Source organism: Capsicum annuum, chromosome 6, assembly GCF_002878395.1.
Source record: "Capsicum annuum cultivar UCD-10X-F1 chromosome 6, UCD10Xv1.1, whole genome shotgun sequence".
Classification (NCBI taxonomy): domain Eukaryota; kingdom Viridiplantae; phylum Streptophyta; class Magnoliopsida; order Solanales; family Solanaceae; genus Capsicum; species Capsicum annuum.
Window position 1 is genome coordinate 170,791,632 of NC_061116.1, and position 27,195 is coordinate 170,818,826.

The 27,195-nt window shown below is 37.2% G+C and overlaps 1 protein-coding gene across 1 annotated transcript; it reads right to left on the reverse strand.

Moving 5' to 3' along the window:
• Positions 1 to 492: 492 nt before the first annotated feature.
• LOC107873013 (SWI/SNF complex subunit SWI3C) lies at positions 493 to 19,771 on the reverse strand. Its single transcript, XM_016719702.2, has 9 exons — positions 19,535 to 19,771; positions 18,881 to 19,414; positions 16,680 to 17,215; positions 15,674 to 16,037; positions 15,514 to 15,587; positions 11,737 to 11,876; positions 4,095 to 4,168; positions 3,848 to 4,023; positions 493 to 1,453 (listed from the first exon to the last, which is right to left on the reverse strand). Exons 1-9 carry the CDS (start codon positions 19,551 to 19,553, stop codon positions 995 to 997), a joined length of 2,376 nt encoding a protein of 791 aa, XP_016575188.1. The 5' UTR covers positions 19,554 to 19,771; the 3' UTR covers positions 493 to 994.
• Between the last annotated feature and the right edge of the window lie 7,424 nt (positions 19,772 to 27,195).

Sequence of the window (27,195 nt, forward strand, 5' to 3'; positions counted from 1 at the left end):
ACTTCAAGATGAATTTTAAACCTTCTGGAACAATATACCAGCCGCTAATCTTATGTTTTGGGAGGTTCAAAATCTATAAATATACAAAAAAAAAAAAATAATAAAAAAATAATAATAATAATTAAAATGCCTTGTTTGTGCAGTTTTACTTTTTGGACCCCCTCGGTATACTCGAAATCCGCCCCTTGGTATAGGTAGACAAAGGGATTCGACAAACAACATAAACAATTTGATTTCTCAATAACAACATTACACTACAATACAAGAGATTCTTAGAGATAACAATTATTATAATAAAGAAATTCACAAAAATTTCAGTTTTCTCGGACCACACAATCCATTTTTGGTTACGAAAAGGCCAGAATTTCATTGGAAATGTTTTGACTGCAGTAAAGCTTCTTATGTCGATGAACAAATTTGTTTTTTGAAACTGAGGTGCCATTTAGCTGGCCCAAACTTGTTTAGGACTGAAACGTAGTTGCTGTCGTGCCATTTAACCCTCAAACCGTAGTTATATTACTCTGGAAATCGGCTACAAACGACTACAAATGTAGGAATCGGCACAACAGTTTTGTTACACGACTTCTATGATCAAGAAAAGGCATGTACCGAAAACTGTCATACAGATAGCCCTGTTTTCTCCACCTGAATTACCTGTACTGCACAAAACTAAATTTCTAGATCCCTAGTCTCAAGACTTCTTGTCCAAAAGTGTGTTATTTCACAGTAGAAACCGAAATATAGTACAAGTTGTTTCTACGAATAAGTTTAGCTGCATACGGCAGCAACTAATGTGAGCGCTCCTGCTCGGGTAATAAGGCCAATGCACTGTCAGTCCAAGCTGCAGCTTCAGTTGATGGGCTTCGTGTATGTCTCAATTCGTCTGACAGAGCAATGCAACTGGAATTCATTTGTTCTCTCGCCTCAATAATTGCGGAAATGACGTGAACCGATCAGTAAACTGACGCAAATCCAAAGCTCAAATCACTCTCACTCAACCTAAACCAGATTTTGTCCCAGATACAGGTCTAAGCATTGAATGACTGAGAGCAGGCTGGGAACTTGCTGATGCATTAAACATACCGGGTGTTGAAGAGGAAGGGTGTATCGCTGATAGTGGCAGCCGAGGCCCAAATCCATACATTCCTTGTTGCTGCAGAAATGACATTTGGGGATGCATCTGTTGTTGGTTTCCATATCCAGAAACAAAACCTTGTTGTTGAGGAGCTGAAACAACTTGTTGCTGCCTACTATTTCCTGCGTTACTGACCACTGCTGCACCAGCACCAGACACCCCCATTGGTCGGGATACTCGAATGGAACCAGGTTGAGATATCATCCGAGAACGTTCTGCAGTAAATCGTTGCCTTGTCCTCTCCAATTGTTCACATTCTTTCATTAACAAGGTCTCCACCTCTGCAAACTGCTTCAGCTTCAGCTCTAACCTCTTTAACTGTATGTACGGGGAAAGTAAAGGTCAAAATTGTTGCAACGCAAAGGTCAAGAGAGATGCATCCTTAATCAAATATGGTTCGATGAAAACACAGAAATCCTCAAAAGAAGCTCCTAAAGCAATAATTTCCGAAAAATGCAGAAATAAGATACAAGAGGAAGAAATAGAGCATAACATGAAACATGAAATGAAGCATAAATTGTCCTCTTCTTTTCAACAAGGAAACTATTTGGGACTTCAATAAAATAGTGTTAGAACCATATTACTTTTACCATTCTCAAAAAAAGGAAGTTTCAGTATCATACTATCATTCTTCTTTCCGCAGTAAAGGACTGCTGGGGGTAAAACAGACTCAAGGTTGTCCATTCGTGGCATGGCAGCATGAAATAGACATGAAATAAAACAATGATAAAACTAAAATTAATATTAAAAATTATAGTAAACTGGCAAACTTCATTGACTTATTATTTCAATTTATCTTCAGGATATTTCCGCAATCTTTTTGAGTTTTATATCATATGTTTCTCTTGCGGCTAGAAGGAATGAGGGTTAGCAGTAGTTTTTTTTTGTTTTTTTGAGGAGAGAAGTAGTTATGATTTAATTTACTTACCATTGATGTCATGTCTATGGTTTTAAAAATATCAAGCAAACACAAGAAAAACTAGGCACAGTTTATGAGGCAGAGGCACAGTTTGACTAGGCACAAAGTATAAGAAAGGAAGATTTTTTAAACTCGTGGTCTAAAACAAACCTTCAGACATTTGTGAGGTAATAAATCATTTCATTAAGGGGTCGTTTGGTAGAGTGTATAAGAATAATTGCAAAATATGGTGTATTAGTAATGCTTGTGTTAGTTATGCTTGTATTTTTCTTATGCAGTGTTTGGTTCGATGTATTAAAAAAAACATGAATTACATAATTTAAAAAAAAAAAAAAATTTACATAATACCCTCAATATATATGTTGGAAAGGATGTTAAGCATGTTAATGCATGCATTAGATCTATTGCATTACTAATGCCATAGATTTTGAGGTATTAATAAGACACACCTCAATACACAATAGAGTGTATAACTAATGTTTGCATTAGTTATACATACATAGGGTAAAAAGGTATACCAAACAAGGTACTACTAATACACATTAAACTAATGCATGCATTATCATTTCAATACACTCTACCAAACGACCCGAAGGGTAAACTGAAAATTTTAAAGTTACATTGTTTCTAATTACAAAAAGGTGACATTCTTTTGGGAACAAAGGAACGTGTGTCACATGTATTGGGATGGAGCGAGTAGTATCCACGGGGTTACTTGCTCCAAGGAGAATTTGAAATTTATCAACAATTTATATACTGGCATCACATTTTATCACCACAATGATAGGCCATCCTCACATCATTTGAGGGAATGGGCTGGTGTCTCCTTATATGATCTTGAACAATCCTCAACTTACGACCAAGCTTTTGGGTTGAGTTAAGCCTAAGATCTATTTTCTTTACATACTCCGAGAGTCAAGACCCGTCCCTATTCTTGGTTTATCCCATGTTATGCCCTCATGTCATGTTGTGCACACTCCAAATATCCAAGTATGCACGTGTTAAAGAGTATCCTACAACGGTTGAGGGAATGGATTGTGATCTCTTTATATGGTCTTGGACCAGCACCACCTCATGAGCTAATTTTTGGGTTAAATTAGGCCAAATGATCATTTTCTTCACATAGAAATTTAATTTTCTTTACCAAATTTATATCTAGTAGAAAGCTAACTATAACAAGCTATGTCCTATGCAGACCTTCCTGAACATCAATCCTTAGAGGAGAAACATTTCTAATATGATGATTGAAGGTGATAGAGGAGAAACGAGGTACAACCAAACATCAAACAGAGAAAAGTTACCTCAGAAGTCCCAAAATCTAGATATAAGGGTGACAGTTAGAGAACTCCTTCTGAAGTAAACTATTCAGTATGGAAATAAAATGTGCTTTGAACAGAGTGGAATAAATAAAGATTCATAAAGTTAAGATCTCAACTAGTTTGGGATTGAGGCATAATTAATTGATTCATATCATCCACAGAAGATATTTATTATAATTAACTTATCAGAATCTCAAATCACAGCTCTCCAGTTACATCCCTCAAACCCATACTCTTCCAACTTTTTTTAACCCAAGTGAATCCCATCAACTAATAGCAACAAAAAATCTTCAGTAGCAGTTCTTCAAACCTTTGTAGTGCACCTATAAAGGCCCTAATAGTTGGCAAAACACAAATGCCCGAAAGTAAAGATGTATATAAAGAGCTCAGCCAAGCAAAACGCAGAGAAAAAGGATGAAATGAACTCAACAGGAGGTCAATCGGAGCCAAGTAACTACAGTATCAGCAGATCACCTGATGGTTGACTATGTTTGCAGATAACCGTTGAATCTCACGTTCTTCATGGTCAGCAAAAAGCTTTGATTTTATAGCTGCAGCTGCAAGACCAGCTTTAGCAGCAGCTCTTACACTTTCAGTGGATAATGGAGCACCTCCAGTATCATGTGGACCTTGTCCTCCTGACTTTTCATCTGAGAAGATTATATTAGAAAATATTTGAAGGATGAAACAAGAACAGTACTAAGCTCAAATTTACAGCCACCTTTTAGCTGATGCGAATTTCCAACATCTCCATGAGGACTTCCATTCTTTCCAGGCATTCTTCCTACACTGGTCCTGCAAGAATGGAGATAAGTATGTACTTGAGATCACTAGGGGGATTAGAAATGTTTCACCCGTTACTCTACAAGAAACTAATACATTTTGGAATTACCAACTGCTGAATGCAATAAGATGCATCAAGCCGAGCATCCTTCATTTTTTTCCACAATATTTGCAAAAGGGAGGGGGCCTGCCCTTTTAACATTTGCAAAAGGAAATTTTCTTCCTGTATGTTGACACGAAATCTAAATTTATTGTCGGTTATAGTGAAGTCTCCCTTCGCTGTGTATTTGATAGAATGACACCATTTTATACTTGACTGCCTCGAAACAAAAATATAAAGCTCATTTAAGTTTCCAAAAGGACAAAATTTTCAACATCAAAAAGGTGCTCACCTTTTGCCTCATCAAAGGGGGGATCACATTGCATTATGATTTCAACTATCAAAACATTTTATTTGAGAGAATTGATAAGTGTGACTGCACTAGCTCACAGCTAACGTTTGACATATCATTTCTAGACTAAATGGCCATGGAATAGGTTCACTGATAATGATAGGAGGTGAATCACACATCTACGCAACACCGGCAACAAAATGCAGGAGAGATATTGGGTATATAAGGAAGCAAGCCTTAGACCTAGTGACACGTTCTAAAGCCGAGCCGGCCTAGCCCCAAAGCAGACAATATTACTAGTGGGTTGGGCTGTTAAAGGGTCTATGCATTACCCAAGGTAGCAAAGAGTAACTATGCCATTGAAGCATTCATGAGCAGACACAAGCACATGAAGAACAGAATAGCTGCTTAATGAGCAGGATAGCTTTTGATAGGTTATTTGATACATAAGATTTCTGTTAAGACTCTTTCTTCCACATTTGGAGACGATACTGTTTTTACATCATCAGGTATTATATGAGATGACGCAGCTTCAGCAACGACAGAAACAGTGAGGCAAACAGAGTGAATTCGGTCATCTGGCCTTTTTTTTGTGGGTAAATACGTAAACCAAACCAAACCAAAAGCTAGGTATGATATGATCAGCATTTATCTTTTTTATTTACTTTTTTCCGTTTGCCTTTCTGGGTTTGTGCCTATTCTATACTTTGGAGTTTTGTTGGGCTTATAATCTTTATCAAAAAATATATATTTGCCTATTGGATGTGGGCCCTGTTCTTTAATTCTGCTCTTATTTCACGCTATTGATACCCAAAATGAAAGGATGAAAAGGAATTATAAACCAAGGAAAGGAACCTAAGTACCCCTCTATCATTATTTATCTTATGGCTTTTTGTTTCAGAGAGTTCATCAAGGGTGAAATATACACGTCTTATAAATGAATTGATCTCTTCTATCAATCAAAAAATAATCGAGTGAATTGATTTCTTCTAGTTCAATATATATTGTAGTAAAAATCAGTTATAAAATTTAAAAGCCATTAGATTTGTCTGGAAGTGGAGCGAGCATGATCACTTATACGAAATTAGATTTTTTTCCAGGCAACATTCGTATTTTTATGGAAATAAACCTACAATGGCAAGGCAATATTCGTCACTCAGGCTAGACAACAGAAGTGCACTATCTTTTTAAGTCGTGAAACCAATTAAGCTAATCTATTTGCCAAGATAGTAGTAAAAGTAAGGCAGTTACACATCCTGCAGCACAGATAGAAGAGTAATCATTTGTAAATTTTATTTGTTTTTTTCCTAAGAACTGATGCTGTCCGTATATGCCTAAAATTTCGATGTTTCTCTTATTCCTAAAGAAATGAAACCAATCCAAAGAACCAAATTCTAACAAAGACAAACTGAAACTGAACCAAAGAACAAAGATAGTTGAAATTCGGTTTCAGAAGGTTTCCAGTTAAGTACGATGTAAGCATACCCTAGAAAAGAGTAGGGCTTGAGGAATAACAAATTTCCCGAAAAATGCAAATCAAAGTTCCCATTCATCTTTTCTACGGTTGTGGTTCACCAATATTACTTGCCCCAAAGGCCAAAAAGGAGGTAGACTACAGTAACTGCAGATTTCATGAGCAAAATATAACCTATACAACAACAACAACAATAAACCCAGTGTATTCCCACATAGTGAGGTCTGGGGAGGGTAAGATATACGCAGTCCATACCTCTACCTCTAAAGAGGTAGAAAGGTTGTTTCTGATAGACCCCCGGCTCGAGACACGGAAACTACACAAATACATAGTAAAGCATGGAACAAGATGGTGTAACATAAATACGACACCCACAAGTAATAGAAAACAAAACAGAGAAAAGTAAACAGATTCGTAATAAAGCATGAAACAAGGTATCATAACAAGAATAATACCCCCATCAAGTAATTCCCTACACTAACGACCAAAACTGACCCTAGCCTTCTGCCCTAATTCGCGTCTTCCAGATCTTCCTATCTAGGGTCATGTCCTCAGTGAGCTGTAACTGCTCCATGTCCCGCCTAATCACCTCTCCCCAGTACTTCTTCGGCCTACCCCTACCCCACCTAAAATCATCCAAAGCTAGCCTCTCACACCTACGAACCGGGACATCCATGCCCCTCCTCATCACGTGTCCGAACCATCTCAATCAGACTTCCCGCATCTTATTCTTCACTGGAGTCACACCAACCTTCTCCCTGATAGTCTCATTCTGAACTCTATCCCCCTAGTCAGCCCACACATCCAACGCAACATCTGCATTTCCGCCACCTTCATTTTTTGAATGTGGGAGTTCTTAAGTGGCCAACACTGCGCTCCATACAACACGGCCGGACGGACTACCACCCTATAGAATTTGCCTTTAAGCTTGGGCGGCACCTTCTTATCACACAACACCCCCGAAGCGAGCTTCCACTTCATCCATCCCGCCCAATACGGTGCGAGACATCCTCGTCAATCTCACCGTTACCCTGAATCACAGACCCGAGATACTTGAAACTATCCCTCTTACATACCACCTGTGATTCCAACTTCACTACCACCTCATTCTCCAGCCTCACATCATTAAACTTGCATTCCAAATACTCTGTCTTGCTCCTACTCAACCTGAACCCAAATATAACCTATATCTAACAGAAATAATGAAATGTCATATGGAAGAACTTAACAACCCAGTTGCACAAACATTGGGAGGACACCAATAATTTAAGAGTAGAATCCTAGAGAAGAAACATTTACTAAATCTAATGGGGGCCACTAACAAATAACATTAGCCCCTTTTATGTTCAATTGAGGGAAAGAAACGAAGCATAAGGCAAAGCTGCATGTTCTGCCATTGTAGTATCTCAATCACAGGCGCGAGGTCCCGTCACAGTTGCAAGAAAGGCATGCAACCCACTTATGCAGCTATGGATGCAGATGTCCAATTAGAAAACCATACACGTGTCAGCATGTGCAACCCAGTTTCTTGCATCAAAGATATTAGTTCTAAAAGGCAAAGCAACATGCTCTGTCACCAAGTGTTATCAAAAGCGAAGAGCACAAAACAGCTCTAAGGTTCGTTGGGGCTTAACACGCAAATAAAGTGTGGGTTTTAATGAAAAAAGAATGCAAATAGAGAAAAATAAAAACATATATATGTTTAGCCTAAGACTGAAAAATATAAGCATCAATAACAATTGATCAAAAAAAAAAAATGCATCAATAACAATTATATACAACAACAACAAACCCAGTGTATTTCCACATAGTGGGGTCTGGGAGCATAAAATGTACGCAGTCCATACCACTACCTCCGGAGAAGTAGAAAGGTTGTTTCCGATAGACCCCTGCTCAAGGCAAAATTCGTAATAAAGCATGAAACAAGATAGAATAGTAGAAATAAGACACCCACAAAGTAATACCCTACACTAACGAACCAAAGGCACCCCCCACCCCCCATACCCTCTTACTAGCAACTCCAACCTATGGACATAGCCCTACGACTATCAGCCCGACTACCCCAAAGCTCTCCTAACTATTGGCTACGACCCACCCACATGCACTAGCCTTCTAACCTAATTCGTGTCCTCCAAACCTTCCCATCTAGGGTCATGTCCTCAGTAAGCTGTAACTGCTTCATGTCCCGTCTAATCACCTCTCTCGAGTATTTCTTTGGCCTACCCCTACCCCTCCTGAAGCCATCCAAAGCTGCGAACTGAGGCATACGTGCCTCTCCTCATCACATGCCCGAACCATCTCAACCTAACTTCTCGCATTTTATCCTCCACTGAAGCCACTCCCACCTTCTCCCGGATAGTCTCATTCATAACTCTTATCACTGCTAGTAAGCCCACACATCCAACGCAACATCTGCATTTCCGCCACCTTCAATTTTTAAATGCGGGAATTCTTGACCGGCCAACACTCCGCTCCATACAGCATGGCCAGACGGACTGCCACTCTGTAGAATTTTTCTTTAAGCTTGGGCGATACCTTCTTATCACACAACACTCCCGAGGCGAGCCTCCACTTCATCCATTCTACCCCAATACGGTGGGAGACATCTTCGTCAATCTCCCCATTCCCCTGAATCATGAACTCGAGATACTTAAAACTATCCCTCTTACAAACAACCTGGGAATCCAACCTTACTACCACCTCGCTCTCTTGCCTCAAGCCATTAAGCTTGCATTCCATATATTCGGTCTTGCTCCTACTCAACCTGAACCTTTTAGACTCGAGAGTTTGTCTCCAAACCTCCAATTTATCTTTCACACCCCCTCGCGTCGCATCAGTTAAAACAACATCATCTGCAAAAAGCATACACCAAGGCACATCTCCTTGAATACGCACATCAACACATCCATCACCAACGCAAACAAGAACGGGCTAAGAGTCGTTCCCTGATGCAACCTTATTAAGACAGGGAAATGCTCTGAATCTCCTCTTGTCGTCCTGAGTCTTTGCTCCATCATACATGTCCTTAATCGATACGCCATCGGGACCCCACTCACCTCCAAGCATCTCCAAAAAACCACCCTAGGAACTGTCGTACGCCTTCTCCAAGAAATTGTACGCCTCCCTAGGAACTTTGTCGTACGCCTTCTCCATCAATAACAATTATATGGACAAAGAAATTGATCTTTTTATGATAAAGTGAAATACCAATTATTTAGTGTCATCTGTTCGGGAACACTTATTCCCAAGGAAAGTTTTGTTTTAGAGCCTTAATGACAACACTAAAGTGCACATCAAGTGAGTCAAAGCGCCCAGCATGTTTTGAGCCTCGCTTCAGGGCTTAAGCATCCCTTTAATAACACTGCTACCACCACAACTTCTCTAGTACTAGTACTGGTGACAGAAACATGGCTTGCAACCCTGTTCCCGCCTCCATGCAGCCAGGAATGTTATGTGGCAGAGAGTATAACAATGGCGGCAAACATATTAATACACTGAAAAATCACCATCAGATGTACTCTTTGCTTCCATGTAGCACTGTATACTTGTAAATATAATGGATTGCTCATATCTATAAAACAGGAGAAGATAATCCAGCATCCTCTTAGTTACTCCAGCGTGTAACTAGCTGGGGAACAGCTAAAATGGAGCTTCATAGATGTAGCCAACAAGATTTTAGACTTAAATGCTCCAAAAGAACAGGGTTTGTGCAAATAACAGAGAAGACTAAAGGCATTTTTTTGACAGTTAAACAGATGACTAAAATGGAATGAACAGTTAAAATGGAGAAATACAGGATTTCATGTAGCACAAAAAACCTAATGCAGAAGGTAGAATGAAGAGAAACACTTGCGCAGTTGGAAACAAATAAGAGAAGGTTGTGGGGATGTTCCTAATGGGTCTGACTTCAGGCCTCAGTCAGATGGGGACGAGAGGTGCCGGTTTGCTAGCCAAGGACGCGGACTGGAGAGTCAAGAATTCAAGTTCCAGTTGAACGTATACAACCAAAAAGAGAATGCTCCCCTTGTTATACTTTCTTTAAGAAGTTCTTTTAACAAGGAAAGATTATTTTTCATAAAAAGTTTTATGGTGTAGTCTCTTTTATTTCATTATTACTTGCAATTTCCTTGGTTTCAGTTATCGTATTTTTGTGGTTGTTACCATTTACTTCTTTTTTTTAAGCATGTTTTCTTCACTTTTGTACTTCCTTTCGAGTTCCGATACTTGATTTTGATATGCTTTACTTGCGCCGAGGGTCTATTGCAAACAGGCTCTCTAACTTCACGAGACAGGGGTAAGGTTGCATACACAACACCCTCGTCAGACCCCACTTGTGGACTACACTGGGTATGTTACAATGGGTATGTTGTTGTAAGAAGTTTTACCATGCGGTACATACTTGTATATCTTGGTTTTTCCCCAGGACATAACCTTATTATATGCAACTATGCAATATTATATTACAAGTATCGTCCTTATTATATGCAATATTTATGTTGAACCACAAAAGAACCAAACAAAGTAAACTTAGCCTACTAAAGTAGAGGAAACTTCAAGCAAATTTGCACGACATAAAATGCCCCAAATTTTCATAAAATTAATCATGTGCTAAACAGACTCGGGGAGGAGTTAATGACAAGTTGCAGGTTTGGAGACGGGCCCTAGAGTCTAAAGGGCTTATGTTGAGCAGGACCAAGACGGAGTACTTGGAGTCTAAGTACAGTGATTTGACGCATGAGGCTGACGTGGTACTATTTGAAAAAGAGATAGTTTCAAGTATCTTGGGTCTATGATTTAGGGAAATGGAGAGATTGATGAGAATGTCATGCATCGTATTGGTGCGTGGTGGTTGAAATGGAGGCTCGTGTTTCGGGTGTCTTGTGTGATAAAAAGGTACATCCTAAGCTTAAAGGTAAAGGTAAATTCTACAGAGTGGCAGTCCAACCAGCTATGTTATATGGAGCGAGTGTTGGCCAGTCAAGAATTCCCACATCCAAAAATTGAAGGTCGAGGAAGTTGAGATGTATGTGCAGACTTACTGGGTGGAATAGGGTTAGAAATGATATTATTCGAGAGAAGGTGGGTGTGGCTTCGGTGGAAGAAAAGATGCGGGATGTAAGGTTGAGATCGTTTGGTCATGTGATGAAGCGGTGCACGGATGCCCCAGTACGGAGATGTGAGGCTTGATATGGATGGTTTCAAACGGGGTAGATGTAGGCCGAAGAAGTATTGGAGGGAAGTAATTAGGCATGACATGGAGCAGTTACATCTTACAGAGGACATGACCGTTGATAGGAAGGTGTGGAGGACGCACATTAGGGTAGAGGGTTAGGTTGTAGGTGTTGTGAATGTGTTGTAGTTTCTTATTCGTGGTGTTTTGGGGATGCTTCTAATGTTGGATAGGTAGTTCACAATATTACTCTGTGGCTATCTTGTTTCTTCTATTATCTAGTGGTGTGTTACCGTATTTTGTTGTTCGTTTTTATGTTCTCGGATTGGTTTACTATTATGTGTCATGATCCGAGGGTCTATGGAAAGCAGCCTTTCTACTTCTTCATTTGAGGTAGTGGTATGGACTGCATACACTTTACCCTCCTCAGACCCCACTCTGTGGGAATACACTGGATATGTTGCTGTTGTTGTAAACTGACCTAGCATGCTGAATAGAATATAAATACAGAATTGATGAAGAAAATACAGTAGAAAATACACACCCATTATTTGCTGTGGATCCATCCATCTGAGTCATGTTTCGTCTTGCACCTAAAGTATCATCCTTAGATAATGCTGCCAAGGATGCATGGGCACATGCTGCAGCAACTCTCGGTCCAACAGAAGATGCCAGAAAAGCAACCTACAGATAACAACAGAGATCTAAAAAAGAAGACTTCTTTTTTGTTGCTACCTCATAATAAGGGTCATCAGCACTCAACTATCTATATTTTAGATGGTATAGCATAGTCAATTTAAATTTACTCCAAACAGCCGCGTTAATGTACACACGTCAGGAAATTCTAATACATCACAAGTTATGCTAAAGACTAATGAGAGGTGAGCAAGTATAAAAGCAAAATCTTAACCCAAGCAATTTCAAAACCACCAACTAGTGGAAAAGGATCCAGAACGAGGTCCAAGTTAAGAGAATCAAGATACTAACCACTTCAAACTTTACAAAAATCTCATATTCTAATAAAACTTGAACCTAAGAACAGGTATTTCCAGGTCCAGAGCCCCAATATTGACAGGGCTTGCTAAGGCCTTCCCTTATCTATGAAGTCATGTACAGTTGCATATGCAGCAATGCAACATAAGTCAAAAGGTATTAGGTAATGATTTGGGATCTAATGGATGATTCCAGGATGTTAAACAAAACAGTGTATAGATTGCAGAAGAGAGATATTTAAATAAGAACTTTGATTTAAAAAAACAAAAGAAAGGCTGCAATAGACGTGAAGAGCAAACAAAATGGGTCAGCACATCTGCAAACATTATCATTCATTTTTTGAAGAAAAAGCAATATACCTTGACATATTAGTTTTATCAAATTCAACTCCGAAACTTCTCTATTAAGAAGCATTATAATGAATTCCTACGTGTTTCATTGCTTTTTAACATTTTTACCATTGTGAAAGATCTTTTTAAGAAACCATCTCACATGGAAGACCTGCATTAATGCTTCTCATATATAATTCATCCGCTAACTCCTATTTTAATGATTATCTCACCATAAAAGGATTATGGGACCCTTCAGCAAGCTAGCCAAACAAGGATAGCCTAGCTCTCTACCAACCTACACCAATGAAATAACTAAACTGAAAAGACATGTGTCGAGATGGTACTAAGAGCGCATCTGTCATACTTGATTAAAAGTAGTTGATAAGCATGAAAAAGTAGTTTTAAGAGTCCAAGCTTTTATCAAAAGTAGTTATCAAGTGTTGAAGCTGATTTCTACTAGTACTGATAAATGCGGTTCTTGATTCGTTACCAACTTATGTAATGTCTTTATTTCCACTACCTGCTAAGGTAGAAAAAACTTTGGATAAACTAAGTAGGGATTTTGATGGCAAGAGAGAAATGAAAGGCGGAATCCACACCTAGTAAAATGGATCACTATTATAGACAGTAAAAAAGAGAGTAGACTGGGAATTGGGAACTTTTTTTGGATAACCATGGTGTCCGGGCCAGTTTCCACGGGATACCTGCCACCTCCCACCAGCATCAGATACCAAGTAACTTTGTCCACCAAGGTGATGGGAAGAATCACCTAGTGTTCTTTTTTGTCTCTGCTAGGATTTGAACCTGAGACCTCAGGTTCTCGATCCACTTCATTGGCCACTAGGCCACATCCTTGGGTGCACGGAAATTGGAAACTTGAAGCAACACAAAAAGCAGCTTGGTGTTGAAACGGCTGTGGATGTTCATATCTGAAGAACAAGGATTACGGAAAGTAGTTAGTGAGAAGTATGAAGTTGATGATCCCTGCAGTACTAAAGCTGTAAACATCCCTTGCAGTGCTGGGCTTAGAGGAACCGCTAGCAACCATTCTTGGGCAACATCAGTTTCAAAGATGTGAATGGGAGGAAGCTAAAGTAGGCGTTTGGTCATAAAAATAATAAAAGATGGAATTGGAGTTGGAATTGAAGTTGGAGTTGAAGTTGTGTTTGGCCATAAATATAAATTGGAGTTGTTTTTAAATTTTTGTAAGAGAAATGGAAGTGAAAACAAGTTTTACTTGTTTTCACTTTTCCAAATATAACTCCAAGCTGTATTTGGAATTCTCATGACCTAACACCAACTTGGAGGTGTATTTGGAATAAAGTGGAAAAAAAATTCTGGAAAAAAGGAAAAAATTCTCATGGCCAAATGGGCACAAAGAATGACTGCTGAACTGGTCATGCTCCTATCAAAGAGCTGTTACCTGACACACATAAAGATTATCTCTGTGTGATGCAAGAAAGAAGCAAACATATAGTGTCCTATAGGGGCAATGACAATTGGAATCTCAACTCTAGGAGGAACGGGTGGACATGCTAAACTGCTACTGATTCTGGAAACTTTTAAGGTCAGTCACAGTGCCAGGTCAATTCACAGTGAAATCTCGCTATGATAGCTTGATTTCAGGAGGACTTCAGGATAATTTTTGGACTTGGTAACAGATCTGGGAAACTTATGCTTCTTACAAGGAGATATGTTTCTCATGGTTGGTGGCTCATAAAGCAAGCTTGACCCAGGATAACTTACAAAAAAAGAAAATACTGATTGTGGCCCAGGTGCTTTTTGTGTGGATCCAGTCCAGAGAGCACGGATCATTTGTTTTTACACTGCAACATCACTGATCAATTATGCAACCTTAACATGGTGGGACTAAAATGGTGTGCGCCCAGAGAGACAACTTGGTTTCTGAAAACCTGGAACATCAGGGGCAAGAACAAAAGCAAAGGAAATGGCAGTACACTATGCCTTCTTGTATGTGGTCTATTTGGAGCGAAAGGAATAAAAGGTGCTTTGAAGACACAGAAGGCTCTATTCAAAAGATCAAAATGTATTGTCTAGTTTTGCTTTATCATTCGTGTAAACAGAATTTAACCAGTGAAAGTAAAACAGGAACTGTTAGATCTGATAGGATCCCTCTAAAAAGAGAAGGGGCATACTTTTTCTATTGATCTGTAAATGCTTTTGCTTGCAGCCTTGCATCTTCTTGGTGGTTTTTATAAATACAATTACAAATTCTTACAAAGAAATTGTTGAAGCTGATTATAAATATACTTCAGCACCTGTTGTGTTTGGATAGACTGTTGAAATTGATAATAAGCCATTGGTGTGCTTGGTAAAAAGTTTAATAAGCACTATATTGTTATAGAGTGACTAAAAAGCCCTGAAGCTATTTACATAAAATAAAATATTAGAAGCATCACCACATGGAATACGACAAATGACAGCAACGAAATGGAGAGGAAGTAAGGAGGTTTTGTTTTGGGAGGGAATTTCAGGGGTTACGAAAAAGTAATAGGAATAAAATAGCATAACTTTTGGTAAAAGCAAAGCGCTTATAAGCTGAAAGTCATAAGTTGGGGGAGAGAGGAACAAGAAATGACTTTTGGCTAATAAATACTCAGCAGATAGGCACATTTGGTAGACACCAACAGAGTAGGCCAAGTCAAAAAGTGTTTATGAGTTTGTTTAACCGACTTATAAGCTTGCTTACCCAAACACCCTCCAAAGATCTAATGGAAATGCATTGCCCTCGACAATTTCACACAGAAAGAGATGAAACAAAGAGGAAAAAATACTAAAAGAGAAACAAAATAAAGAAAACAAATAACATATTCACATTCTTAACAAGTGACATATCTTTCCCACCCGCCAAAACGAACGCAGCATTCCTCAAGAATCAACAGATATCGTCGCAGAAACTAGGAACTAAAGTCTCTTCATACGAAAAAGAGGAATAAATATTCCATAAGAGCATGCTGACAATAACAAAATCCTACCAGGGACATTACTGGATTTCCACAGTTCTCAAATGGAAATTTGCTATCAGGATGAAAGTTTTCAGTGCTTGGTCCTGCATCATAAAAGGAAGAAGGAAGAATATGAAGGACTCAGTGGTGTGATCATAATAAAGAGAAACGAGAAAGTCCATTATCTCACCTGCAAGATTCCCATTCAAAATTGAATGAGATTTGTTAGGATCTTCACCTGTGCTAGAACTCGAGGGACCAGATGCACCTGGAAGTTCAATATTGTCTAACGAGGCACCATCCAAAGGCAGACGAACAAAATGAAGGATGCACTGTGCTTTTGACTTGGTGCCAACATGTTCAGCAATTTGATTCCAGTTTTCCTTGTAGCGTTGCATTCCCTCGAGAAGCAATAGGGTTTCCTGGTCAGTCCAAGAATCTCCGTCTAGATCTCCATAATCTTTCATAGAGCTCACTTTGACAAAATCCAAGCTAGAGTGACCAGCAACAAACCTACCCTCGTGGAAGCAATCCAAACACAATAGAATATCAATCTGTCAAAGAACATACAAGTCAGCGTTGAAGGCATCCACCGCTCGACAATATTCATCAGAAGAAGTCATGTAATTCAATGCCAAATGAAACGCAAACTTCTAAGTCACACATAAATTTCTCCCCCAAATAAAGGTGCGGAGAGAGAAATTGTAATCTCAAATATCCTGTTTTGCTACCACGAAAGGTTCTTAGATTAATGTTTTTCCTTCTTTTGTTACCCTTTCACAACCTCTTTACTGAAACTCTGGTAACAACTAAATCTGAATCTTGACACATGTCAGTAAACTAAAGTAGAAGAGCCTATGGAATCCCACATCTCTCTACCAGACAAGAGCAGCAAAGGGACTAAAAGCTGATATGTGTTTTCTTCTCACCCTGATAGTAACTTATTGTGCATTGAAGCAATGAGAATTTTTTACTGCATGTACACTTCATTTAACACCAAACGAACAACATATATGCCTATTACAGAGTACTTAAAGCTCTCAAAGCAACTACTCTCTTTCTCCCCACTATAGAAAATAATGCATTGAAAACTTGTTCCATTAAGAAATACCTGAAAGAACTTAACTAGCATTTACTGAGTTCTTCAATATTACCCATAACCAGCAAATAAAAACAACAGTAGATGTGTTATATACCTCCTTCTGTGACTGATAGTACGCCAGTGAAACAGGCCGAGAACAACAATTGCATTTAATTTCGGACAAGACTTCTCGGATTGAGTTGTCAAAATCGGAGTCGTCATCGCAGTCACGCACAAGTTCAGGATAAATATCTTTTGCCTTCAGTCGACATTTGGGCTTGTCAAACTGGACTAAGCTGTCAATAGACTTCAAACCAGCTACCGGAACACAGATATCATTGTTTGAGTCCTCATACAAATATGTGCCATCTTTTGGTGCCTCATCTTTAGGAGGAACAGCACAGTAGTTGATGATCCCCCAATGATCAAGAAATCTTGCAATTCGAGTTACATCATCAGCACTGATGCCAGCTACTATCCCATGGCAATCATCAACTGACAAGTGCTTTACAGGAGACTCCATATACTTTGCAACAATACAATTTCTACATTCCATGTATTTTTCGGGTGTATGTTCAGCTGACTTTCCAGAGAAAAAATGTGGTACCACTTGTCTTTCTAATCTGTGCACAGTATTAGGTGAAAACCAATCTGCTTGCCCAGGAATAACAAAGGGTCAATAAGACAGAACTGAGAACATAAACAAAAATACATAAACGAGATACCAGTACAATGATCTCAAGCAGTAACTGATCTACACATGGATACCGTGAGCAACACAAACAACATTCATTTTAAGAAGAAATCATTGAGTAATCTAAGAAGTACTGCAATGGAGTACTAAGCCGCCGTGTAGCCTCAAAAGTAAAAGAGAACAGAATCCAAATATAAATCCATGAATGCTACTCTATACTAGAAATAAGCAGCAGGTACGCTTGTATCCGGAAATACTTTGTACTCCGCTCAAGTCAAGTGCACCATAAATGTCAAGCATAGCATTGCCAGTTTTTTTATACCGAAAAAATCCCATGGGCTTCTTACCCAACTCCAGTTGACGCATAGGTTCGAAACTCTTGATTATGAGCCTGCCCCGTCTACCTTCCTCCCAACTTAAATACCAGGCTTTGACTGTGGCAGAGTTCAAACCCGTTTCGTGTGCCTAATGCATAATGCGTCTTTACCAAGTCCTTAGTGCCATTTCCAGGTGATTTCAAGAATTCTGGATTCCCAAAAATCCACATACCGCCATTTTTACAAACCATGATTTTCTTCGTACCTAACCAAGAGACAGACTTCATATTCTCAGACAGACAGGCTTTGCAATCTAGGCAACTTCGTCAAAAATTAAACACTATTGGAATTTAAGAAGACGTTCTTAAGGGAAACTACTTTTATAGAACATTGGTACCTGACACTCACCTCGCGAGATAAATCTAGGTATTTCAAGAGGTTATAACATTTTTGGCCAGCGTAATTAACTTGGTAAAGCCCATGCAAAAAATTTAACATTGATAGAGAATGGCAAATGTTGAACTTAGGATTCTAAGTAATATGAGTTTACTCTGGTACTGCACACACGCAAATCTTATAATTCATGTCTTTAGTTCAGTTGGACTCAAAAAGAGTCTTTAGTTTCCTCTAGCAAATTTCACAAGTATGTCAACCGCATTAGACTTGGACAGTAAAGTACAAAAGAGGATTCCAAGTTCTTGTTTGTTTAGCTAATAACTTATATAGATTCATATTTTTCATGTCATATATCACATACACCTCTTCTGACCTATCAAATATTCTATAAGGTACACTCCAGGTGAAGAACGTTATCTTTGAACTGGAAAGACAACAAATTTCAAAAGAAAGTGGAAAGGAATTCATATACAACCGCTAGAAGTGTCTATATCACGCTTCTTTTAGGACCCATTGCCAGCAGGCATACTGATTTGATAAGTGATCAATTACCTGTAATTACCTTCCATCTCCTAAATTTCAACAAATTACTGAGTTGTTAAATCCAATGATCATAACTGTCTTTGAATTATAATAACAATATCATTGGACCATGCAACTACCTTATTTCACAAAATTAGTTAAGTCCTGACAGAAAATGCCGAAATTCTACTGTACAATTAAGAAACTTCCAACAGTTACGTTTTCAGATTGCCAAAAAAGAATGCATACAACAGACGTTACACAAATTACTCTTATCATTATTCACTACTAAACAAGTATTTCGGTACTTGAAAGCACACAAAGGTTCCATCAACTACGAAAATGCTATGCAACAAAAATTTCTCTATAACCACATTGTACAAGTACCTGCGTGCATAGGCACAACATGAATTCGACCTGCACTACCATAATGCTTAACAACACCGCGACCAGGCAATATCTGCGGCGGAGTAATCACATACGAACCACTCCCACTCCCTTCTCCTCTTTCATCACTCAACAACGCGTGATGATCTACAGGCACAGCCGAAAGTGCCTGAAGCTGCCCATACGACAAATTCTCCAACACCACACCACCATTCTGCTTACTCTCCCCACTCTGCCCAGCCTTCTCTATAGCCACAATATTCAACACGGATGAATGCGGCCGCGTTACAGCACGTCTCACTACCATCGGAAACTCACTAATCCTCTCCTTACTTTCCGACACCAACTCAACAACGGAGTTTGTATAACTTCGATCCACTGAATTATTAGGGTTTTGGAGGTCATCAACCATCTCTTGTTGCTCAATTTCTTCCTCATCTTCCTCGTCTTCGAACCCGTCCTCATCGTTCTGATTCTTCATTTTCCTCGAAATTAAACTTTCCCTTTTCCGCTTCCTCCATCTATTCCTCGTCTCTACAACAACAATAATTTAATTAGCTCGGATCCAAATGAAAATGAAATTAATTAATTATTATAAGCACGTAAAATTAACCAAATTTATTCACACAAATAAGGACAAAGTAGTGAGTGCACCTGAGGAGGAAGCAGGCATTGCTAAGAAATTGGGGTTTTGGAGGTCTTCTTCTGAACAAGAGGGGGTTTAAAGGAGAGATTTGTGGGGTCTCAGATTCGTTCGTTTCTGGAGAGAGAAAGTGAGATATTTAGAGAGAGAAACAGAAAATTGGGGAAAGGGGGAATGGATTCATTGTTTCTCTCTACTGTTCTCTTCGATGATTAATTTTTGAGCTCCTTTTTTGGAATTTCGCTAGCTGTGTTTTTCCCACAATAATAAATACGAGTGAGTATTCGCTTGCCTGGTTTAGTGGTGTGCAGTCACGCGCTAAATTAGAGAGTGGTGGAAGAAAAAGATGTACGAGCTGTCGAGAGTAACGTAAAGGTAATTAATTTTCTTTAATTAATTTTGGCTATGAAATAAATATTCGGTTTATTTATAATTATTAAAATTGAAGTTGTGTTTGTTCAGAATTTTTTAATAAATAAGTAAATTTAAATATATTTTAAAAAAATATATAAAATATAATTTGAACATGAAATGTAATTAAACAAGTTTATTTTATAAAAATAAAAATTTAATTTTTTTAAAAAAGTGAAAAATATGAAAATAAGATTTTGATTGTTTTTCAAATTTCAAATACCATTTCAAATATATATATATATATAAAAGAGAGATTAATAGTCAATCCTATGTGGCATGTCTTAGAGGCCTTTAATGACATTTATCTATTTTGTGGTTTTTTTGAATTATTTTCTCCTATTTTTAACTTAATAAATTATTTAAAATTAATAAAAATCACCCATTAATGTTTATATTATTAGAAATTAAATACAATGTGTTTAATATATAATATGATTATTATCTCATGCTATTAAACTCTTTCACTTCCTCACCTTATTTATCACACTTTTTATTATTTAATTTATCTATTCTTCCTCTTGAAAAAAAATAATTCATCCCACTTCCCGAATTTTTTTATATTATTATTATTATTATTATTATTATTATTATTATTATTATTATTATTATCCATAATGTTTTATTATTATTATTATTATTATCCATAATATTACTCTATCTTCTCATGCCTTTTGATATTCCAAATATAAGTTCTATAAATTTAAATATTTGAATAAGCATTTCTCAATGAACTTTTCAGAATTAAGCATTGGGTCAATATTGGTTGTAATTTTCTTCTAATATTATTTTTTATTTATAAATTTATGTTTCTTCATCACTCTAAAAGCAATTATCAAGGTAAACCAATATACTTTATTTTTCTTGTGTGTGTTAGTAGCTGAAAAATTGTAAGAATGTATCATAAAATTTTAAATACATGTTTTTTTATCGTTTTAAATTTTTTTTAGTGATGATATTTTATAAACTGAAGAAAAATATTCATATAGATCAAATACTAATTATAAATATTAAACCCTTCTTCTAATTTTCGAATGTTTGATTCTAATAGCCAATTTAGTTTTTATTTGTAGAATTAAGCTTGATTCTTGAGAAATGTTAATTTATCATAAATTTTGTGAATAATGTTTCTCTTCACCTTTTCTATTAATTTGTTCTTTATACATGTTCCGTTTACCTTCTTATGTTAATTTGCTCTTTATGATGAATAATTAAGACATGTTTTATTGTTTCTGCAGTTTGAATTCAAGGAGTAACTCTTTTATTATTATTATTATTGAAAGAAAAGCTACTAAATTCAAATATTAATTTATTATAAAAATACATTTACCATTTTTATTGTTATATTTTCGGTGCTTATTATGTTTTCATGTTTTTAATGATTAAGTTCGTAAGAATGATGTTGCATTTTTTTGTTTTGCATGTTCTCTATATGATTTCTCTTTATTTTGTATTTTATATGAATTTTTTATTATTGTAATTTTATAATTATTTTGGTTCAAAATAATAACGTATGATTTTGATAGAAATCTACTATAACCGTGCGAAGCGCGGACAAATTCACTAGTTGTATTTATAATTTACTTGGCCAAGCACTATTTTTTAAATAAAGTAAACTAACTCTGTGGGAAAAAGTAAATAATATTCACGACCAAACAAGACTTAAATCTTTTTGAAATTATGTTTTCGTCATTCTAGCTTGGCGAATCTTCGTTCAAACACTAGATCATATTCAAAAATTTTAATTTTTATGTTTCTTACCAATCAAATTTATAAGGTAATTATATAACTATAGGTATTAAATTGATGGGTTGAACTGAATTTAAACGGATGAAAATGAATTGAGTCAATAATTCAATGGATTATTGATATGTTCAAAAGTTATCTGAATAGAAATAATTATATTAAATTATAAAAAGTAATTCAAATTAAGATAATCTCAGAGTATTATTAAGTAGGTGACTCGCAGTAAGAGCTCACATTTATCATAGCACGTATTATGATTTTATCTTTTCAATTGCCATGTGGTGGTTCAAAATATATTTTACTAAAAGAGGTAAGTTTTAGAGGAGTAGTTGGACAAAGTATACTTGCCTCAGTATTTTTTTTTGTTTCTCATTCGGTATCTAATATTTGGTATCCGCATTAGAGCTTCGACTAATTTGGATGTCCCTTTTCGAATTATATTTAAGAGAAAATGATTTTGATCTTTTAAAATTATTTCAAAACATTCAAGAAAATTTCAAAATAATTTTGAAAAAATCTACAGAGTCGCCATTTGATTTTTATAGGGAATATCAAGAAAACTTAAAAGAGTTTCAAATATTCAAAAATAGAAATAAACTTTTAAAGCTGAAGAAAATGGGTATGAGTTCAACTAACGCCCTAAGAAGGTTTTTAAAGCAATTAGGAGTGTCCTTTTAAAAACGGTTTACCAAAATATAATTTTTTTGGACTAACTTTGCAAAAGGGTTGATTTCATAAAAGTATTAAAATTATTATTTACAAAACCTAAAATGACAAGCGTTCATTTAAGCAAAAAATTAATCCATACTTGAGAATTTTTTTTCGTAGAGAAGGTTGAGTTAAATCCGCTCTCTTTATAAATTATTTTTCAAATAAGAGTGGAGAAAGAAAGTGATTTTTGAATATCAGTTTTGATAACAAAAATATCTATATTTAAAGAAAAATATCAATTTAAACAAATTATGAATTTTAACTAATCAGGAAAAATGTTTTGATCTTTTGCATAAACTTATTTTTGAGAATTGTTCTTTTAACTTGAGTAAACTATTTTAACACATTAATAAAATAAAATGCCGTTTTGATTTTTAAAAAATCCATTCTAAAGAAAAACATAATGAAAAAAATATATTCTTATTAATTTTGAACATTACGCTATATATTAGTCCTGTTTCTTGTTTCCTGTTTCTTGTGATTATAATTGTGCCGGGCTGCTCACGCTTATTGTGGATATTTTTGTGTTGTTTTAACTGCTAGGCCGGATAGGATATTTTGTGCGTGCCTTTTTCTTACTATTTTCCTACTGTTGCTTTGTTTGTTTGTTTGTCGGTTTGGAGCTTCGTTTTGGTTTTTGAGTAGTAGATGGGGGAGTTGATGGTGGACTAGGGTCATGTCCGAGGGAGTTAGGGGTGGGAATTGTTTTGGGAGGGGGTGATGAGGGTAGGGCAAGGGTGGGGATGGGGTATAGGGCAGGTTCGGTGAGAAGTGTTAGAGATAGGCGAGAGAAGATAGGTTGAGGGTAGGGTCTTGGAACATTGGGACCCTTCAAGATAAGTCCATAGAGCTGGTAAAGATTCTTAAGAAGAGGAGGGTTAATATTGCGTATGTTCAGGAGACTAGGTGGGTAGGGTCTAAAGTTAGGGATGTAGAGGGGTACAAGTTGTGGTACGTACTCAGGGAGTGAGAGGCGTCGGAATGGAATGGACATCTTAGTGGATGAGGTGCTTAGAGGGCAGGTAGTGCAGGTTAAGAGGGTCGGTGATAGGCTGATGATGATTAAGTTGGTCTTTGGAGGTTTTATGCTACATGTGTGTAGTGTTTATGCGTCGGAAGTAGGTTTGGAAGAGGAGGTGAAAATGAGATTTTAGGAGGATTTGAACGAGGTGGTGAGAAGCGTGCCTAGCTCAGAGAAGATTGTCATAGCAGGGGACATCAATGGGCACATTGGGGTCTTACCGGGAGGCTATAACGATGTGCATGGAGGTTTTGGATTTGGTGATAGAAATGGTGAGAGAGTTGCTCTATTGAATTTTGCGAGGGCCTTTGGGCTGGTTCCGAAGTGCGATAGTCAAGACTCATATTGACTTTCTACTGCTTAAGAAGGGGGATAAGGTGTTATATAAGGACTGTAAAGTCATTCCGAGTGAGCATCTTTCGACCCAGCACAGGCTTCTAGTGATGGACTTATGTATCAATAAGATCAAGAAGAGAAGGGTCGGGGAGGGTCAACCTAGGATTAAGTGGGGTCTCTTAACGCCAGTTAGTGCTTTGGAGATAGGGGACAAGGTGGCGGGAATGGGGGTGTGGGAGTGCAGGGGAGACGTAGATGTTATATAGGATAGGGCTGCTAGCTGTATCACGGAGACTGCTAGAGAAATATTAGGTGTTTCGAGGGGTTGGGCAGGAGGACCTAAGGGGGACTGGTGGTGAAATGAATAAGTGAAGAAGAAAGTGGAGATTAAGAAGGGGGTGTATGTTAAGTTGATTGAGAGTAAAGATGAAGCGGAAAAACGAGTGAATAAGGAGGTTTACAAAGTAGCAAGGAAGGAGGCTAAGTTAGCAGTTATGGCTGCTAAGACAACAACATTCGAGAGCTTGCATGTGGGGTTAAAGGAGAAAGACGGGGAAAAAAGGTTGTATAGGCTTGCTAAGGTTAGGGAGCAGAAGAGTCGTGACCTCGATCAAGAGAAGTGCATTAAGGGGGAAGATGGCGTTGACACCTAATTTTTTCCCTCCATAACTAAGTTTAATAACAAGTTTCTCTGATTTTTAATAAAATTATGACATTTATTTTTATCCGAATAAAATTTTTTTCAAAGTATTTATCTGGATAATTTTGCCGTTTTAAAGATTATATATTATCATATTTTATTATATGAGATTATATGATGTTGTTACTTAAATATTTATTTTACGGAATATCAAATTTTAATCAAGGTTCGTCTTGAAATAAATATAATAATTAAAGTCTTGATTTAAATATATTTTTATTCTTAAAAATAATTTATCTGAATAAATATGTGTTTGATTTTATCAAATCAAGAAGCTCGGAGTTAAATGAGGTATTAATTCACTTCGAATTTTGATTTAATTTGGCCAATCTATTAGGTTTGGCCATAATCGAAATCAAAATGGACACACTTGCGATGCAATTGGCCAATTGATTTCAATTTGGCCAAAACCTAAATAGAATTGGCCAATTCTCCAATAACCAAGTCCCCAATTTCAAACCCTAACCCAACCTAACAATTTAATCCACGACCAACCTATCCCCTTTAAATTTTCAACAGCCCATTTTCAACAACAGTGGTCCAAGAACATTGACCAGGCCCAATCTCTCTTAATCAAACCCCTTGACCTATTTAACAATACCCCCCAACATTAATAACTGTCGTCCCAAGCCCAATCCATACCGCTTGACCTAGCCCACTACATTTCTCATGTACCTTCTCTCCTTCAGTAATAATAGTCCAAAGCTAACACAAACGATGACAAAACAACGATGACAACCGACCCTACCAGCACAGCCATGTACGGCGACCTCAACCCGATCCTTCGATAATTTGGCATCAACAGTCGCGACCCAAACCTGTATTCTGCGAAATCGGTGCCCGTCCCACTAAAAATCATACGGGAAAAGCCAAAAATTTTCTAGAATCTGATGAGTTGTCCCCCCAACGGCTTAATTCTGCAAATCTCAGTAATAATGGTACGATTTCATACATTCTTGGCATCTTTTTATTAGTTCATAAGGGAATTTCATCTCCTCATTTGTAAATGCCTAAAATACCCTCACTTTAGTACCAATCCTTCAAGGAAAATCCTATCCAGAGCCCCAAAAATTCAAAATCTCCTCATTTGTAAATGCCTAAAATACCCTCACTTCGTTTATATATAAAAAGCTCATTGTCGAGCTTGAGGAGGGGATTTTTTTTTGAGGGTCTGGGTTCGAAAATCTGAGAGTTCAAAAATTATGGGGGGGGGGGGGGTTCTTATTTTGGGGATACTATTTCCAAAGCTAGGTTTGAATTTTGGGAAATTCTGAAAGTAAAAATTTATTTTGCAAAAATTCTCTCGTTCATTCTTTTCTGGGAAGTTTGTCGATTGATTGGCAATTCCCGAGTCGGCGATATTAGCTCCCCGTGGTGACAATTTTACTGATAGCTCGAGTCCCATTTTGCCGCTCCTTGAAAGGTAATGTCCTATTCCTTTAAGCTTGGGATTGCTTCCGCTTCATCTTACTATTCTGTAGTCCTAAGCAATTTGAGATTATCTTGTATGCTGGGCTGACTGCTGTAGAGGTTTTAAAGACCATATAAGTTTTTTTTTAGTGAAAAGTTTTGGATGTATTGTTATGTTAGGATTAATTCTTATTCGGATTGTATCACGTCGTTTCCGTCTGTTCATTTTTTTTATCTTGGTTTTGTAATCTGTCATCCACTTTTAGTGTTATGGATTAATCTTCGGCCTAATGCCCTTCTTGGCTTATTGCTTGTGGCTAGAATAATTGGTTTTCTGGCTAAAGTTTGTTGCTTTTAGTTTATTTAGCAGTTTCTAGCCAAATGCTGTTTGGTTCGTAGTTGTTGTTTGAGTGTGTTGATCATGTGGTTACCACTAGTTGGTGTCACGGCTGTCGAGCTAGCAGTGTTGCTAGCAGGACCACCTCGTAGGCTCCTTTGGTTTATTATATTCCAAAGGGAAAATGAGAGTAAGGTCCAAAAAAAAATGTACCAAAAATCCTAGGATATCCCAATGACCGTTTTGTTCGACTCGGTCGGAAAGAGAAAGAGGATTGAAACATTTTGTGGTTTTGCTTGCCATCACTATTTGTCGTTATCGTAACTGTTGAACTGGTAATGTTCCATCTTATGGCCTCCATTTTCCTTGTTCTTTCTTTTCTATATTCCATAGTTGCAGTAATTTTCTAAGTTTCATGTCGTTACTCAAGATTGCATTTTTTATTTTGGTGGGTGTTGGTTTTTCTTGGGTTGAATTATATTCAAAGTTTGAAATATTGTCATGAGATCAGTGTTTTCTTTCTTTATAATCGGAAGATTTAAAGACTTCCCATGCGTATGCGCATGTTAAAAAATATGTGTATATGTGATGGCGTTCCATTCTACAATTCGCGTTGTGTCTCCAATTGTGTTAATGAAAGATGGCTACTGCCTCTGTTTCAGGCATCTGTTTGTGCTAGATAATATCTTGAAGTCATGCTTTTGGTGTTGATTAGTTCTCCGTTGCAATTGAGTGCCAATAGATGTAAAATGTGTGATTTCCCTGAGAAGATTTTATGTTAAAATCCTAGATTTGGTTTAAATATTTTCCAAGAAAGAGCCTTTATTTGGGCTATGAGCTTTCACCCAACTATTTATTGTCCTTTAATAGGTCTTCTCAACGTGGGCTAATCTTATCCCTATGTGCATAAGCAATTATTCCAAATTAGTCGTGAAGGTGCCATATGCTTTGCCTTTATATTCTTGAATTTGTTTTGCCATCTTCGAAAACAATGTCCTAA

What these genes read in the sequence shown, in the direction of transcription:
- LOC107873013 (XM_016719702.2), bottom strand. An exon ending in TGTTGTGCCTATGCACGCAG is followed by an intron (nt 17,216 to 18,880) that starts GTACTTGTACAA and finishes CTGGGCAAGCAG; the next exon opens with ATTGGTTTTCACCTAATACT. An exon ending in CAAACATAGTCAACCATCAG is followed by an intron (nt 1,454 to 3,847) that starts GTGATCTGCTGA and finishes CCGTACATACAG; the next exon opens with TTAAAGAGGTTAGAGCTGAA.